This window comes from Telopea speciosissima, chromosome 7 (genome assembly GCF_018873765.1).
Source record: "Telopea speciosissima isolate NSW1024214 ecotype Mountain lineage chromosome 7, Tspe_v1, whole genome shotgun sequence".
Classification (NCBI taxonomy): domain Eukaryota; kingdom Viridiplantae; phylum Streptophyta; class Magnoliopsida; order Proteales; family Proteaceae; genus Telopea; species Telopea speciosissima.
The window spans coordinates 11728836-11746918 of record NC_057922.1 but is presented as its reverse complement, the minus strand read 5'-3'; the positions used below and the strand labels follow the sequence as shown (position 1 = coordinate 11746918).

Here is an 18083-nt window from a genome sequence, read left to right as displayed (position 1 = left end):
AAGAACCCATCAACAAATCAACTCGGTAGCAGAACTCAAGAAAGACACCTTCGACTCCACCAATCGAAACAATCAAACCACACAGAAGCAGCATAAACCAGGATTACATATTTTAACCAACACCAACAAGAGAAATCGATGGTTGCCTTCAACCTTCGAAACCCTTCGTCTTCGACCGAACACCAACATCAACAAATAGTAGTATATATGGTTCCATGTACGAACACAACAATAAAATCAGCAAATACTTAATAGAAGCCATTGATTGAGCCATCGCTTAGGGCAGCAGCAGAAATCGAGAACAATACAATACTGTCAGACAATCCAGCGGAATAGCAAATCAACATTTCAATCTCCTTCAACCCTCTTCTCGATCGAACAAAACCAAAGGATCCGCAACAATAACAGATTGAATCGTAGCAGGATAATCTCACAAGGGAACAACGAGGCAGAGCAACAAAATTGAAGAGAGACACCAGCAATAGCAAGTCTTCAGCAATCGATTAAGAAAAAACAACAGTAGCAATCGATAAGATATGATTCACACCACTGCCAGCAAACATTCGAACTAAACATGTATGATTTTCCACACTAAATCTTCATGGAAACCCTAGTTCGTCTTCTTCTTGAACTAGGGTTTCATTCTTCAAACTAGAAACCCAAAACGACTCTCAAAATGGCTTTTATGGAGAGAATCAGGTACAGGTTACAACAGCTCTGATACCATGTAAAGAATCCCAGAACCTGTAACCAGTGCCTGAGAAAGAGAAGAGAGAAGATAGAAAGAGATGGAGAAGAAGAGAGAACAATGGGAGAAAAGGGCTGTGCGATAGAATATTACATCTACCATACCAGCCAACATATATTTATATTAAGCCAAAACAGAATTACAAAAGGAATATAACTCTTACCTAATTAAGCCTAAAGCCTAAAACAAGAAAATTACTTAGACTAAGAAACTAACAATTAAAGACATAAACTAATAAAAGGAAACCACGATAGGGGGACTCCCCCCATCGTGTTACATATCTCTTAATAGTAAGGTTACTAAGGATGGTGGATATAGAGAAGAAACCTACCTTGGCCACATTTATGCTGCCCTTCAGAAGATGAAGGAATTTGTTAGAGCTGTGATACCCCGGAGTGCGAAGGCATACGTTAAGAATATTGATGATCAATGGGAGAAGCATTTGAGTCACCCATTGCATAAAGCTGGTGTGTTCAACATATTTTACACTTTACTGTCATACTTACATTTACATTTAGAAAAGCACTAACAAGTTATATATGTCATGCACCAACATACTATCATTCCCAAATATCAGTACACATATAATCTTGGACTTGAATCAGAACTACTAGTAGCAGTTCAAAATGTCATTAAGAAGTTGGAGCCAAATGCAGCGATACAAGCCGGTGCAAATAATGAGGTGAGAGTATGAGACTTGGTAGTAAGCAAAGGAATGTATTTAGTAGTTACTTTAAATATCAGTACAAGTATAATCTTGGGCTTAAATCAGAACTACTAGTAGCAGTTCAAAATGTCATTAAGAAGTTGGAGCCAAATGCAGCGATATAACCTGATGCAAATAATGAGATGAGAGTATGAGACTTGGTAGTAAGCAAACGAATGTATTTAGTAGTTACTTTATTGTACTGTGTACTAATTACTTTATTGAACTTTGAAACCAAAACAGATCCAATTCTTCAGAGATGCTTCCATGAGTTTCAGTCGAAAAGCTACAGTGGAAGGTAGACAAAAGTCAGACCCAGGTAGGTCTACTACTGCCTACTGGCATTATATTTATAAATTATAATTTTTTTCATATTCCTAATAATGTATATTTGTAATGCAGTCGGCTAGTGGGTGCTATATGGCTCAAGTTTACCTAACCTGAGAAAGATAGCAATCTGAGTGCTCTCATAGACATGTTTATCCTCCGGATGTGAGCGCAATTGGAGTACATTTTCACTGATACACACCAAGAAGCGGAACTGATTGGGTCACAATTCACAAACGACTAGAATAGCTGGTGTATGTGCACTATAACATGAGACTAAGGATGAAGCACATACGTGAAGAAATGGAAGACAATTCTAAAGAATCAATCGAGCTAGCAGACATTTTCGAAGAGGACTCAGATGAGGAAGAGGATCCCCTATAACAGTAGGTGAGGGATCGAGGTGAACCAGAAATGGATCAGGCTGGGGGTAGGCCCGACCCCACTATAGCTAGTTCGATGGGTACTGATGTGGATGACTATATGGAGGAAGAAGGGTGTGTGCATTCAAAGTCGCCTCAACCTTTTAAGAATCCGGGTGACCAGGTTGATGAGGAGGAACACGAGTCAAATGGGTCGCCGTCTGATGGTGATGAGGGCAGTGGTGGTGGTGGTGGCATGGCGAGTGATGGTTATTATGATGATCGTCATGAGGAAATGCGCGAGCAGTACCAGTACGAGCTGGGGACGGATGCGGAGCCTATGCATTACACAAGTGAGAGTCAGTTTACTCATTCCAAGAGACACCCACGTCGCAAACAATCACAAGCTAAGGATGAGGACATGAGTATGAAGACCATGCTTGAAAGTTTCGGAAGCATGAGTATAGATACTACTAGTGAGCGTCAATCGTGGCATGCATCTCAGCCTCAGTATGACTATAATTATGACCATCAGAGCACCGGTTCAAAATATAGTGGCTATGGTCAGTTTGGGCAGCCATAATCAGTACACTCTGAACATGAGTTCGATAGCCAAACCACTACGACAGGTTTTATGGACATATTCACAATCCCAACCAGCCATACCCATACATGTTGATGGTAGTTCAACAGCCTAGTGGCAATAGCAGTGGATCGATCTCATCGCAACCGCCTCTTCCATAGCCTAGGATAGGGTACTTTCGGATAGCTAATGACAACACTTATATAATATGGCTTAAATGATAGAGGTATATCATATATGTTAAGATTGATGCATTTTACACTTTTACATTTCTAATGCTTACTTAAGTTGTTTCATATTAGTTGTATGCTTTGATTGCTTTCTATTACTAAATTATGTGTAGAATAGGGCCTATTAGTACGTCGTAGCCTACCAAATTAGGGTTCTAAGTCAAACTTCTATTTGGACTTTGATTTTGGACAATTTGATAGTGTCATTGTGTTTAAATGGCCCAAAATATACTGTATACCAAGTTTAATGACCAAACTAGGTCAAAAACCCACCGAAACCATCAACCAAAAAAAAATGCACCAACTCGATTTTTTGGCTAAGCGAAACCAGTACCGAAACCGAGTTCTCGAACTATGGGATCAAGTAATTGGCATGTTTACCATTGATGTTCCATCCTGGTATGCTTAAAGGTATTCTTTTGCCATCATAGAATGTGCAACACCCTTTATATTTGTGTGATACAATCTATTGTTTCCAAGCCTATGTAATTACTACGAAAATAGGTATACATGGGAAAATATGGCCGTCACTAAGGTTGGTGAAAAGAAGTCGTAACCTTACATTTTTATCCTTTTAGTATAACACACTTTTTTTTTCCATGAGGATAAATCCAGTCATTTCACATGCCTACTAGAAAAATGAGCAGCTTTTGATACTAACATAATACCAAGTACCTTTCAAATTATTTTGAAAACCCTTTTTTACACCTATATTAAATAACTTTGGGAATATGACAAGGGGCAATCTAAAGAAGGTTACAACAACTCACTTCACCATTTTGGAGACAACAAGATACACCCTATATATATATATATATATATATAAGAGGGTAAAGAGAGTACTGTGAGATAAGTGAGAAAAGAAAACAAAGAGCAATTAGTAAAGTTCACTTCAGAGCTTTGGAAGGAAAAATAGCCATCAAGCAAATCTAAAACTGTTTTATTAAGATCAAACTATCACAGTCATTTGAATTCATTTGTGACTTTTGTATGCACAATCCCAGGAATGTCAAAATCAGAAAGAAATTGAGGAGAGCAATGGATATGTTTTGATAAGAATTTTGTTTCCGAAATTTAGTGAATGCAACTTGGAGATGTTGAGGGAAAAATTCTGGAATAGGATCAAACATTGTGTACACAGTCAAAGAACGAGGCTGGGAACCAGTTAAATAATTCTTGCAAGGTTAATTCTTTAAAAGATTTAATTCATTTAATTGTTCTAAAAATGTTTGATAAGAGAAGAAATTTGTTGCTTTCTAGCTTGTTTAACTTTATGTTGGGAAGAATTTTCAGAATATTTTTCTATATACTCTCTAATGCAATTTTTTCTAATTTCAGAATGTCATTTGCCAAGCGCGAACAGTCCCAGTAATTGAAAGTCTTCCGGCAAACTGGGGATTTCTAATTTTTTTTATTCTCATAGAAATTTATACCCCATTGCATAGGAGTGAGAATTTGAAGGATCTTTAAAGAGGAATATGCACAGTCATCGGTTTCAACAATCTTTTTATACATGTAATCGAACAGGGCACTTTGGGTTTAAGACAGAATAAGCTCATTTACTTCCCGAGGGATATCATAGTATTTCTGAAACAAAAATCTTTAGATGAGAGAAAATATTTCAATATATATGAATCTAAGGTACCCACTAGGTCCCAGGCCATTCCTATGAAACCTAAATATCAAAAACTCTAGACTCAAAAAATCTCTGACTTAAATTAAAAATGATTAACTAGAGAAATCACTTCTCCATGGAACTGTTCTGCATATATATATATATATATATATATAAAGAGAGAGAGAGAGAGGCAGTATATTCAAAAAGTATGCATCCACAGAATTCAGTCTACCCTCCACATAGAAAAAGGTATCCTTGCTAGAAACCTTCGAGCTATAATCAGTTCCAACAATCTTTGTCCAGTGTAGTTTTGTTCAAATTAACATTCCTCAAAGTTCTACACCAAGATTCTTGAAATTCATTAACTTTTGTGATTTCAAAAATTATACCTGGTGTTGAAATAGGCTGCTTACCCGATTGGGGTAAGCAGTCCTAGTTTGATTGGGATTAGTCCTACTAGTCCTAGCTGATTAGGATTAGTCCTAGTCATGTTAGGAGTAGTACTAGTCAGATTGGATTCTTTTCTTTTCTTTTATTTTTAGTGTTTTATCCTCAGCTGAGTCCTATTCTGGCATTCCTAGTTGTATTAGGAATTCCTAGTAGGACTAGGACTGAGGTGTTATTATTCCTATTTGTACTTTGATCAGTTTACTTCAAGTTACTATAAATAAAGGGGCTTGGGTGATCAATTCATATCACTCAAGCATTCATTCCAATGCTGTTTACATGGTATCAGAGCCTAATCTGATCTAGGAAACAGCTTCTCTCGATTTCAGGTTCTCTCCTCTCTTTTCTTTCTCTTTTTTTTTCCTTTTTTTTCTTCTCTCCACCACTCTCGGCCTCCTTCTCCACATCAGGGCAGCAACTGTGAGGTGATCTAATGCAATTTTAGTTGCTGCCCTCAATGTCACCTCATTGAAGATCAAAGAACAGCTGGTGTGACCTAAATCTGCCGGCAGGATTATTCCATCCTTGGAGATCGAGCTCTTCTTACACCTGAAGTTTGATTTCCTTTTTTATGGAGATTGTTCCCTGCTTCTATTGGTCTACACCAGCCCTTAGTTGAAGACTGCAGAAGTGTTTGAGATACAGTGCTGCACTTTTCTGCAATTTCCTGCAATCAGTTTTTCTGCAATCAAGCTTCTTCCTAAATTTGTCAAAATTTAGGGTTTTTTATTGGCTCATCAGAAAGAGCTAATTTTTGGAGGTTATCTTCCCTGGTATTAGTAGGGAACTCGACCAAGGTTTCAGCCCATTCTGACGGCTGAAAACTCTGCAAATTAAAAAACCCATTCGAATCAGGTTTTTTACAGATCTGATTTTTCTGTCTGGCTGAATCATGGGTGACTCAGAGATGACTACTGCTACTTCTGGAGGAGATCAAAATAGGTCTGATTTTTTTCCCTATGCTGCTGCCATTAAGCTTGATGGTACAAACTACTTGATTTGGGCCAGATCATTATCCCTAACAGTGGCTGGTAGGGGACTCACTGGCCACCTCACTGGCACCACCAAACAACCTACTGAAGAAGGTGCTGCTCGTACTAAATGGGCTGCCAATGATGCAATGGTAATGTCCTTTGTTCTGAACTCTATGACCACTGACCTCTCTAGTCAGTATCTTCTCCTTGACACTGCTATACAGATATGGACAGCTATCAAGGGCACTTATGGTCGTTCAGGAAGTGGTGCTCAGGTTTATGAAATCAGGAAGACACTCCAAACCACTACTCGAAAGGAGATGTTTGTCACCAAATACTATGCTGCCCTCAAATGTTTATGGCAGCAATTGGATCACTATGCTCGGTTTCAGCCTACTACTCATCGCTGATATTACGCCTACCACACCTATGTAGACCAATTCCGTGTCTATGATTTCCTGGCTGGCCTCAATGATGACTATGACCCTATTAGGGTGCAAGTCCTTGGACGGGTTCCTTTCCCCACTTTAGAGGAGACCTTTTCTTATGTTCACAGTGAAGAGACACGACGGGCTGCCATGATGATTACTCCCAAAGTTGAGAGATCAGCCTTACAGACTGCTGGCCCCACTCCTGTTGCTTCTTCTGACAGTGTTGCTGCTTCTACTACCAAAGAGCCTGTTAAGTGTGAGCATTGTCACAAACCATATCACACTAAGGCTCAGTGTTGGAAATTATATGGAAAGCCAGCTGATTTTGAGGCCAAACGTGGTCGTGCTAAGTCTAAAAACAAAGCCAATCATACTGAAAGTGTAGCTCCAACTCCCACTGCTGACATTGGTTTCTCCCAGGAAGAACTCCAGGCTTTGTGTCGTATGTTGAACACATCAACTGCCTCTACTACGTCTGCTGCCAATTCAGGTTCCTTCTTTGCCCGTACAGGTATTTCTTTTGCTGGTCATTGTGCATCAGTAGTATCCACTCCATGGATCATTGACTCCGGTGCTACTGATCACATGACAGGTTCTTCTAGCCTTTTTAATACATATTCTCTTGCCTCTGGTAAGGATAAAGTCAAAATTGCTGATGGGTCCCTCTCCTCCATCTCAGGAAAAGGATCCATTGGTTGTTCTCCTTCCCTTACACTGTCATCTGTGTTGCATATTCCCAAATTTACAACTAACCTTCTTTCCATTAGCAGTATCACTAAATCCCTGAATTGTAAAGTGACCTTTTTTCCCACTCACTGTGTTTTTCAGGAACTGGACTCGGGGAAGACGATTGGATCGGGTAAAGTGCATGGCGGATTGTACCTGCTTGATGGCGATCCTACTCCAGCTTTGCCTTCGGCATCTTTCTCTTCTGATTTACATAAATGGCACTCTAGACTAGGCCATCCCCCCTTAGGTACTTTATCAAATTTATTTCCAACATTAGTTAAAGACTATAATAAGGAAGATTTTTTTTGTGAGCCTTATGTCTTGGCTAAACAGACGCGTTCAACTTATCCTATTTCTAATAAACGATTCTCTTCCTTATTTCATATTGTTCATACTGATGTGTGGGGTCCTAGTAGGAAAGCTTCCCTGACTGGCCATCGGTGGTATGTCACTTTCATTGACTGCTATTCTAGGTTCAATTGGGTTTACCTTATGCACACAAAGAGTGAAGTTTTTTTATGTTTTCAACACTTTCATCAAATGATTAAGACCCAGTTTAATGCCACTCTTCAAATTTTGAGGAGTAACAATGGGAAAGAGTATATGGAAGGTCAGTTCCAAAAATACCTTGCTGCACATGGAATCCTCCATCAGACCAGCTGTGTCGACACTCCAGCCCAAAATAGTGTGGCTGAGAGAAAAAACAGCCACCTCCTGGAGGTGGCTAGGGCCCTTATGTTTGCTCGTACTGTCCCTTCCCTTTATTGGGGGGATGCTATCCTTACTGCAGCCTATTTAATTAATAGGCTACCCAGTCGGGTTCTTCTTTCAAAAGCCCCTATTGAGCTATTACTTGGCTCTTTTTCCTTTATAGTCCCACCTAAGGTGTTTGGATGCGTTTATTATGCTAGGGATACAAGGTCCCCTGGTAAACTTGACCCACGTAGCCTCCGCTGCATTTTCTTGGGTTACTCTGCTACCCAAAAGGGGTACAAATGTTACTACCCTCCATCCCGCAGGACTTTTGTTAGCATGGATGTTGTCTTTCATGAACATGTTCCATATTATGTGTCCCCACCTCTTCAGGGGGAGAGTGTTAGTGAAGATGTGCTGACTATTGACTCTCCACCTCCACTTCAGTCTGTTTACCATGAATCTGAACCAGTTCGGCTTGCCCCTAGTACTCCCCCTGAGGCAGGGGAAGAGGTTCCTATACGGGGGGAGACCATTTCTATTCAGGGGGAGCAATCTACCCCGTTCCAGACTCCTATCCAGAGGACTATTAGTGAATTTCAGAGGAGGATTGATGCCAGTAATGTGAAGACCTATGCAAGGAAACATAAGCAGGTTCAATCAACTGTTGCTCCAGTACCCATCCAATTGCCGAACCCGGATCCAGAACCTGCCTCTCCACCTGGTAATGATCCTGACTTACCTATTGCTCTTCGCAAAGGTGTCAGAACTTGCACTCAGCATCCCATATCTCATGTTGTTTCTTATGATTCCCTTTCCCCATCCTTTCGTGCCTTTGTTTCATCTCTTTCTTCTGTTCGTATTCCTAACAATTGGCAGGAAGCTTTATCAGATGGAAAGTGGAAGGCAGCTATGATGGAAGAAATGGTCGCCTTGAAGAAAAATAACACATGGGAGCTTGTGGTTCTTCCACCTGGGAAGAAAACCGTTGGATGTAAATGGGTGTTTGTGGTGAAACAGAAGGTGGATGGCACTGTGGATAGGTATAAAGCACGACTTGTGGCCAAGGGGTTCACTCAGACATACGGCATTGATTACCAGGAAACTTTTGCACCTATTGCAAAGTTAAATACTGTTCGTGTGTTATTATCTTGTGCAGTCAACCTTGGATGGGATTTGCAGCAGCTAGATGTAAAAAATGCCTTCCTAAATAGAACACTGGATGAGGAGATGTATATGGACATTCCACCAGGGTTCTCTTGTGACAGAAACCAAGGAAAAGTATGCAGACTGAAGCGCGCACTTTATGGGCTGAAGCAGTCACCTCGAGCATGGTTTGGCCGGTTCCACAAGGCCATGATTTCTGTGGGATATAAGCAGAGTAATGCTGATCACACACTCTTTATAAAGAGGGTTGGTGAAAAACTCACTGTTCTTATAGTCTACGTTGATGATATAGTGGTTACTGGCAATGATGGTGATGAGATCAGACGGTTGAAGACCTTCCTTGGACAAGAATTTGAGATTAAAGATCTAGGAAAACTACAATACTTTCTTGGGATTGAAGTAGCCAGATCTTCTAAATGCATTTTTCTCTCCCAAAGGAAGTATGTCCTAAACTTATTGGCTGAGACCGAGTTGCTAGGTTGTCATCCTTCAGATACTCCTATGGACCCTACTGTTCGACTCAAGGAGAAAGAGGGTGAGCCTGTTGATAAAGGCCGGTACCAAAGACTTGTAGGGAAGCTGATTTATCTTTCACACACGCATCCTGACATTGCTGTCGCCGTGAGTACTGTGAGCCAGTTTATGCATGATCCCTACTCTTCTCATATGGAGGCTGTTCTTTGTATCTTGCACTATTTGAAATCAGCTCCTAGAAAAGGAATTCTTTTGTCTACGCATGGTCATCTACAGATAGAAGCATACACTGATGCTGATTGGGCTGGTTCTGCAGATCGGAAGTCTATTTCTGGGTATTGCTCCTTTGTAGGTGGAAATCTTGTCACATGGCGTAGCAAGAAGCAAAATGTGGTTGCTCGTTCTAGTGCCGGCGAGTTTCGAGCTATGGCACAAGGTATTTGTGAGTTACTATGGCTTAAAGGTTTGCTACAAGATCTTGGTGTTCCTATTCGTCTTCCTATGGTGTTGTCTTGCGACAACAAGGTTGCCATCGAATAGCACACAACCCAGATCTGCATGATCGTACCAAGCATGTTGAGGTGGATAGGCATTTCATCAAAGAGAAGTTAGAAGTCAGGCTGATTTGTATTCCCTTTGTGACATCTGCGGATCAACTTGCGATATCTTCACCAAGGGATTGTCTAGAAAATTGTTTCATCCCAATCTAGTCAAGTTGGGCATGATCGACATCTTTGGTCCAACTTGAGGGGGAGTGTTGAAATAGGCTGCTTACCCGATTGGGGTAAGCAGTCCTAGTTTGATTGGGATTAGTCCTACTAGTCCTAGCTGATTAGGATTAGTCCTAGTCATGTTAGGAGTAGTACTAGTCAGATTGGATTCTTTTCTTTTCTTTTATTTTTAGTGTTTTATCCTCAGCTGAGTCCTATTCTGGCATTCCTAGTTGTATTAGGAATTCCTAGTAGGACTAGGACTGAGGTGTTATTATTCCTATTTGTACTTTGATCAGTTTACTTCAAGTTACTATAAATAAAGGGGCTTGGGTGATCGATTTATATCACTCAAGCATTCATTCCAATGCTGTTTACACCTGGTTTTAGTGAAAATTTCTGATTGACCCAAGGAACAAAATCGAAATATATGATGAAATTCAATTCCTTGCTTTCAATTTTGAAAAGAGTATGCAATACTTTACAGCTACACTAGAATAACAGAAAGGGTTGGTAGATACAATGCCATTGTTTATCTAGACTAAAGAGAAAGAGTGCCGCACCTAAGGAAGCTCCACACACACCAATTTCGAAAAGAATCTGCACTACTTTACATCTACACGGGAATAATAGGAATGGGTGTTTAGATGCAATGCCAGTGTTCATCTAGACTCGAGAGAAAGAGTGCTGCACCTAGGGAAGCTCCACACGCTCCAATTTCGAAAAGAATCTGCACTACTTTAAACCTACACGGGAATAATAGGAATGGGTGTTTAGATACAATGCCAATGTTCATCTAGACTCCAGAGAAAGAGTACTGTACCTAGTGAAGTTCCATGCACGATGCAGTGCCAAAGATGGCAACAATCTATCCTCGAGCAGTCACAGAGAAGGGTGTAAAATGCAGAATTTGAACCACCAAGGAGGAAGCTTTATCAAGCTGATTGAAAATCTAAGAGAAGGTAGAAACAAGGCCATCTTATTTCTAGGAGAACAGAGCAATAGTTGAAAAAATAAGCTTTTGGTGGTGACAAATTGATTCACCAAATATCGACGGGTGGTTGATGCTGTGGAGTCACTTGAGATTAATTTATCCATGAAGATCCCGAAATGGAGGTGTCTATAACTACTAATGGAACAGGTCCATGCATCATATTTTATTTGAAAAGAAATAAAGAGTAGATATGATTGAAGAACTAAGTTCTTCAATTATGCATAATAGCCCTTCAACCGCATTTATAGGTGGAAACAGGATACCTATTTACATTGTTTTTCTGCAAAAACTAACCATTAATTTGGAAATTAAAACCACCAAAGAGTTCACTGATAGACAAATGCCAGAGATCAAATGTTCATAGTTAAGTTTTCTGTATTTACGTTTCCAATGAGCCGAAAAATACAGAGTAAAACAAAATCATCTATGACAATTACATCACCTGCCGAACCAGTGGTATCGTTGGTGCAAGAAAAACACATATATTCTTCTGAGGTTTCTTGATCAGGTGACCCAGCTCGTATATAAGTAGGACTGCAATATGAGTTTTCCCCGAACCAGTCCCTAAGTAAACAATCACATTCTCCTCCACAGCTTTCTTACAGAGGTCCAACTGATATCTGATTATAGAAGTGTAATCAGATATATAACCCTTAAAGAAATACATAATCCTTAGAGAAATGTAACAAAAACATTTAGCTATACAGAAGAAACAAGCATGAATTAGCAAGGGAACTCACTTTCTAGCGATGATCCTTGGATCTTTCTTTGTGTTATTAACATTTGAACTTGTTTGTGCTTCATCGTCAACCATGGAATAAGGAATTTCACCGTCCGACACACATAACTCGGTTGGTTGAGTGTGTCCCGTGCTGGTAGCTTCCTCCTCTTGACGATGATTCTCAGACACGCCTTCGGTGCTCATCGCTCAAAGCCCCTCCTTACTGGAAGATCACCGAGTAAGTAAAATCAACTTTTAAACTAGTGGTCGAGGTTTCAGAATCTCTCTTTTTCTTGCTCACCAATAAAGAATGTAGCTCCAGAGTAGGTTCGCCCCCCACAGGTCTGCACACCATGGGGAGTAGGGAGTGCGCTTTACGAGTCCTTAAGAGTCAAGCCGCGTCATCTGCTTTTCAAACTCCGTTCGTACAGTTATGCGTTTTCAGTTCTTTGGCCACTGTCGTGATTCGACCAAAATAAATAAAAAATTCTACTATTGCATTTGTGTTCCTCACCACAAAAAAAAAAAATAAAAAAATTAGGACTTACGCCTGGAGGAGATTTATGTCACATCACTATCAGGGGAACACGAATGGACTAGATTTTAGGACCGTAAGATTGGGATCTTTTCGAAAGCGTATCCAATCATCAGTACGAATAAGATTCCAATATACTTGGTTGGAGTACATCTCGCAACTTACTTCAATGGACTGAGGTGAGTCAGTGACGTGGCAGAGTAACATGCGCACTGCTTAAATCACGTTCAAGGGATTCTTCGCATTTATAATGTTCTGATGTAACACAAGGACAGAATACAGTGGTAGTGGGTACACCTTCTTTGGCCCACCAAGCGAATCATCAATAAAAAAACATTGATTAGGAGTGTCAATTATAAGTGGGGGTGCAAGTTTCGCCTCGTGGGCCTGAACCTGCCCTGGCCCGCTCTGAGCCCAAACAGTATCTAGGCTAAGATATTTGGCCTTGTGAGTGGGTCAGGGCTGAAAATTTCTGATCCTAAGTCAGGGTCGGATCGGGAGAGGGATGAGGCATAGGGCTACGTCTGGCCTGGCCTGGCCCAGCCCTGCTTTAAGTTATACTAATATATATATATATATACAACTTTAAACGTCAACCACATTTTGTAATATAATATATTATATATAAAGATAATAAGTGATATAATACATTTTATTATAGTATTATTTTACGTAAAATTCATAATCTTTTCCCCGCCCCGACCCGACCCTGAGGGAGGCTCAGGGTTGGATTTTTCAGGCCCCGAGTCAGGGTCGGGTCGAGCCTGGCCGATCTAAGGAGACTCAGGGTTGGGCTAGGGTTCTATAAAGTTGGGCCCAACCCGACCCTGTTGCAGCCCTAATTCTAAGCACACACCGGTAGGATCGATCTGTTTGGATTGGTCAAAGCTTAAAACCAGTCTGACATGATAGCTAAATGTGTAAGGCTAAGGTCTAGCATCTGTTACATGTCGGTCATGGTGCAAGGGGATGGACCGACGGGCACCTGACCAAGCCCAACAGGTTTAAGCTTATTTATGGACCATTTCTTTTACCCAAATTACCTCATAAGTTCCATATTTTATCCCAAATATACCCTTTTTGAATCTCCTTGAATAATATATCATCTTGCATTATGTAAGCTATAAATTAAAGACTATGGGTCAAGTAAAAACATAGAATTGATAATTGTATATTATTGCACTATGAAGTTTTTTTTTGTAAAGTTGCACCATGAAGTTGGTGGGTCAAAAATAAATTGAGCACATAATCAAGATCATTTATATTATTCAGAATGTCATCGTATGTATGTCTATTGAGATTGAGGGTTATAGAGCTTTAAATAAATTTGAGATTTACTTATGGATATCCATTAGCCCAGTGAAGAACATTCTTTCAAATAAATTATTGTTTCATCACAAAGAATTAAATCTTACTATAAGCTATATGGACCAAACTTGCATAGCTCGATTGTAGCTCATTTAGTATGAGACCGTTTATAGTATGTCTAGTACAAACCTGATTAGATCGGTACCCAACTGACCATCTATAAATGGGACCATGCCTAACATATGAAGACTAATTACTTAAACGGACCGATCACGCTGTGAGATCCCGAAGTAGGGTGCCGATTAGGCCCAACCAAAACCGGCCCAGACCAACCAATTGACACTACACTAATATAGTGGAAATTCAAGGTATATTTTGTTTGTCGTATTGTAGTTTCGAGGAAAAAAAATTTATTGCTTTTTATTTTTTTTGCCTTTCTAGTATACCAATACTTTTTGGGGAGAGATCTCTGTGGGGGAGCGTGGCCACAACATGCATAGACCAAAGAGAGCCCGTACGAAAGCATCAACAAGATGGACATTTCAACCTTTCATGGGGGTTGGGCGGTCATTTCGCACGGAAGCATTAACAAGGCAGGAATTTACATCTTTCATGGGAGGCGGGACGATCATTTCACCCCCTTTGTGTCTGGATGCAGGGGCCACACTCCCCCCACCAACCATTTCCCTATACTTTTTTTCCAATGAAAATAAATAATGTCATTTCAAAAGCATTTTTACCCTTCCAATAAGTATTGCATAACTAATGTTTAGGAATAAGACCAAAAAAAAAAACAATTGAAAAATTTTCAATTTCTTAGTTCAACACTTTGGTGAGAACAAGTTGTTCTCATAGTTATATTCTCTCTGTTCCACAATGATCGGTCTCTTCGAAAAAAATATCGAATTCTAAGGATGGGTATGCTCTTATTTTAACTCTTTGTATAGAGTGCATCTTGTCGCCAATAAAATGGTAAAAAGTGAAAGTTGTAACCTTCTTTTTATTTTTTTGGTAATAAAGTTGTAACCTTCTTTTGATTGCCCTTGTTTTATTCCCAAAAATTAGTTATTGTTGGAGTGAAAAGAGATTTTTTTAATAATTTAAAGTGACTTGTCATTATTAAAAGATGCACATTTTTCAAGTAGGCGTGTGAAATAACAAGATTTAACACGTTAAAAAATGTTATACCTTGGTTACAACAAGATTTTTCATTTTTTGAATATGTTTGGACAGTAAGAAAAGAAAAGTAAAATATAATAAAAAAATGGTAAAAGGTTACATGCACAATCGTGTATGTAGTATGTACATGTTCGTGTAGAAAAATTGGGTCCTAAAACAATTCATGATGAAAATAGTGGCTGATTTATGTGCCTTTCTTTTTCTTCATTTTCAATTTTTGTAACCTTCCAAACTTAGCGTCGGTGTCTTGCAAACTAAACATAATTTATATATAAAAAAGAAAACCCCTTACACCAACATCCAAATTCCTTTATATATCCTCTCACATTCCACCCATGAGATCCACACACATAGTCTCTCTCTCTCCATATTAAATGCCTCTTTATTGGATGATTCCTCATGTATGGGCCAACATCCAATCATTGTATGGGCGGATTAGTGGATGAATATTGACTGATGAGCTTGGTTGGATGGAGTCCAATACGGGAGGTGATTTCCTTAGTGGATAGTGACTTCAATTAACCCGTTTTAAAATGTGAAATGTTGTTTTATTATAAATGGATCTATTAACAACCAAACCCATTATGGGAGAGGCATCAGTTGTTCAATATGAGTAGGGTTGATCCCTACTCATAGTCTATATAATGTTACTAATGCCTATTAATTGTTAACCATAAGAAATAATCCCGATTCTCAATCTTAAGCTGAAGCATAAAAAAAGAGTACTTCTAATTGTGTGGAAAAGGGAGAAGACAAGATCAACAAAGAGGGAGAGAAGAGCAATTGAGGAGATCTTCAACAAACGATATAGATCTGAGTATAGTTCCTATTCGATTATCTTATTATCGTTATTGTGTTTATTGAGCTGTCATATTGATCATTGTAGAATAAATCTATCAATTGGTATCAGAGCCAATATGAATGGATCATTGAACAAATAAGTTGTTCTTGTCATTTTCTTTTCTTTCTTGGCTTTCAAACGTAGCCTTAATGAAAAAGTTGAAGGGTGTAAAGTCATGTTGCTATATAAAATAAAACAAAAATATATATATATATATTTTTTATGAAAAAAAATCTCACACAGATTCAGTTTTATTTTATAAGGTCAAGAGTTTAAACTTCCTTGGGGCTTATCTATAAAAAAAAAAAGTTATATTCTGTTAATTTTAACTTAGCTTGTGACATTACAAACATCATCAGAAACAGAATAATTGTGTTTCTTGTGTCACCTTGGTGTTCTAGAGTTGGTCCGTGGGGGTTAGGGTAATTTCGATTGTCTTAAATCCTTTTTGATATTTTTCGAGATACGATTCTATATCAATTAGGTAAACAACCCAAATTAACGTAATTATACACTTCAATAATGCATTAAAGGTCCATTTGGATACAATGGTCAAGATTGAATTGTTTCAATTTTTGAAAGCTTATATATTAAACATTAGTATGACTTAACAACTGCCATAATAATGAAGAAAATGCCATAACACGCTTATACTGATGATTACAAAATTTTGGGAGCTCCCATGTCCATGATTGCTATGTTGGGACGTGTCATGAGATAAGATTCAAAATTTAATTTTCTAAAGAAAATATTTTGTTTTCTTAAAATAATGGGGAGGTTGAAAATAAAAAGGAGCTATGGATTCTTGTACAATTCAATTTTATGGTTAGACTTCAATGGTTCCTTCAGGTCACGCCTCTCAATAAACAACTCTCTCATAAAAAAAAATAAAAAAAAAAAGAAGAAGAAAAAAGATAAAACTTGTTATTTAATTGTTTCACTATCTCATCAAGTGCTAACTTCATTGGGTGACTATTCCTTTTTGTATGTATTTGCTTATCTTACTATAATGTAGAAAGAGTTCCGATGATGTAGGAAAAACAGTAATATAAAAAAAAAGTAGCTTGGGAATGTAAATAGTTTTTTCTATTGTTTTTTTTTTAAAGACTTCTTTTGAAAAAAAAATCATCATATATATATATTATTTTCATAGATTCTCAAAACTTTTATCGCTCCATCCCTGCAAAAGCAGAGAACTCGTTGTTGTCTCGGTTGTGCTATCAGAGGCTTTGGGGAAGTCAGAATAGGAGACCACACATCTTGGTGTAGGCTTACTCATTGGCCTTCAGCTGGTATCCACTCCGCACTCGGCTACCCAACATTTACTGATTTTTTGAAGAAAATATGGATAAATCTGTCTAATACAAACCGATCCAAAGTGGAATCGACTGAGACCGATACCAATTATTATAACTCTGCCTTCAGGGTGATAAAATTCAGTGTCTATAGCAATTGGAGATATTCAAACTCAAGCCCATAAAGTAAGTGATAGACATTCCTAACCACTACTTAAGCATATTGGTCATACTTATATGGGAAAAAGATCTCTACTTGATGGTGTTTCCTACGCTCTCACACAGGGCACCGTGAGATGACGCCTCTGCCCCCTGGGTAGATAAGCAAGCATGCTCACCCATTGGCCCAGACGCATGTATAGAGACCATGCGACCAAGTAGAGATCTCTTGCCCTACTTATATATTGTATTTTTTTTATACATATAAGAAACTTATTGTATATTAGGAAAAAGAATGCTACCTGGGTGTATACAATACGCTGTAGACATAGGGGCAGCGAAACAACCGCCACACCCCTACCTTTCCATGGGGGCACGGTGGTCATTTTGCCCACCCTTATGTCTGAGCACAGGGGCAGCGCACCACACGTACCTAGGTAGCATTCTTTCTCCTTTCTAAATTTTATGTATTATCAGATTGTCTAGACTGTCGGACTATCAAACCGCTGACCAACAGGCCAGAACAGTTTTACAAACCTTTGGACCAAAGCCAGGCATGTATCAGAAAACAGGATAGAAAGCTTGTTTATACACATTTTACATGTGTTTTTTTTTTGGTAAAATACACATTTTACATGTAGCATACCCATAAAGTGACAGGATATTGTGCCACAAAAAGGGACTGGGCAACACATACACATGGATCTTTATCACCTCCAATTAGCTGTCCGGCCCAGTTCCCCAGTTCCTCTAACAAAGGGGGACTGAAATGACCTCTCTACCCATGCCCAAGCACTCTGCCCGGGTGGGGTCCACCATCCCCCTATTAGAGGAACTGGGGAACTGGACCGG

The 18083-nt window shown here is 39.1% G+C and overlaps 1 protein-coding gene across 2 annotated transcripts in view; it reads right to left on the bottom strand.

Annotated features, from left to right (window-relative positions):
- LOC122667913 (endoribonuclease Dicer homolog 4-like) overlaps positions 1 to 12044 on the bottom strand; it is a 106348-nt gene extending 94304 nt beyond the window's left edge. For both annotated transcript variants that reach the window (XM_043864397.1, XM_043864396.1), the window contains exons 1-2: positions 11934 to 12044; positions 11636 to 11813 (exon numbers count right to left, since the gene is read on the bottom strand). In XM_043864397.1, the coding sequence (XP_043720332.1) occupies positions 11636 to 11813; positions 11934 to 12007 (252 nt within the window). In that variant the 5' untranslated portion in view covers positions 12008 to 12044. The remainder of the gene's footprint in view (positions 1 to 11635; positions 11814 to 11933) is intronic.
- Between the last annotated feature and the right edge of the window lie 6039 nt (positions 12045 to 18083).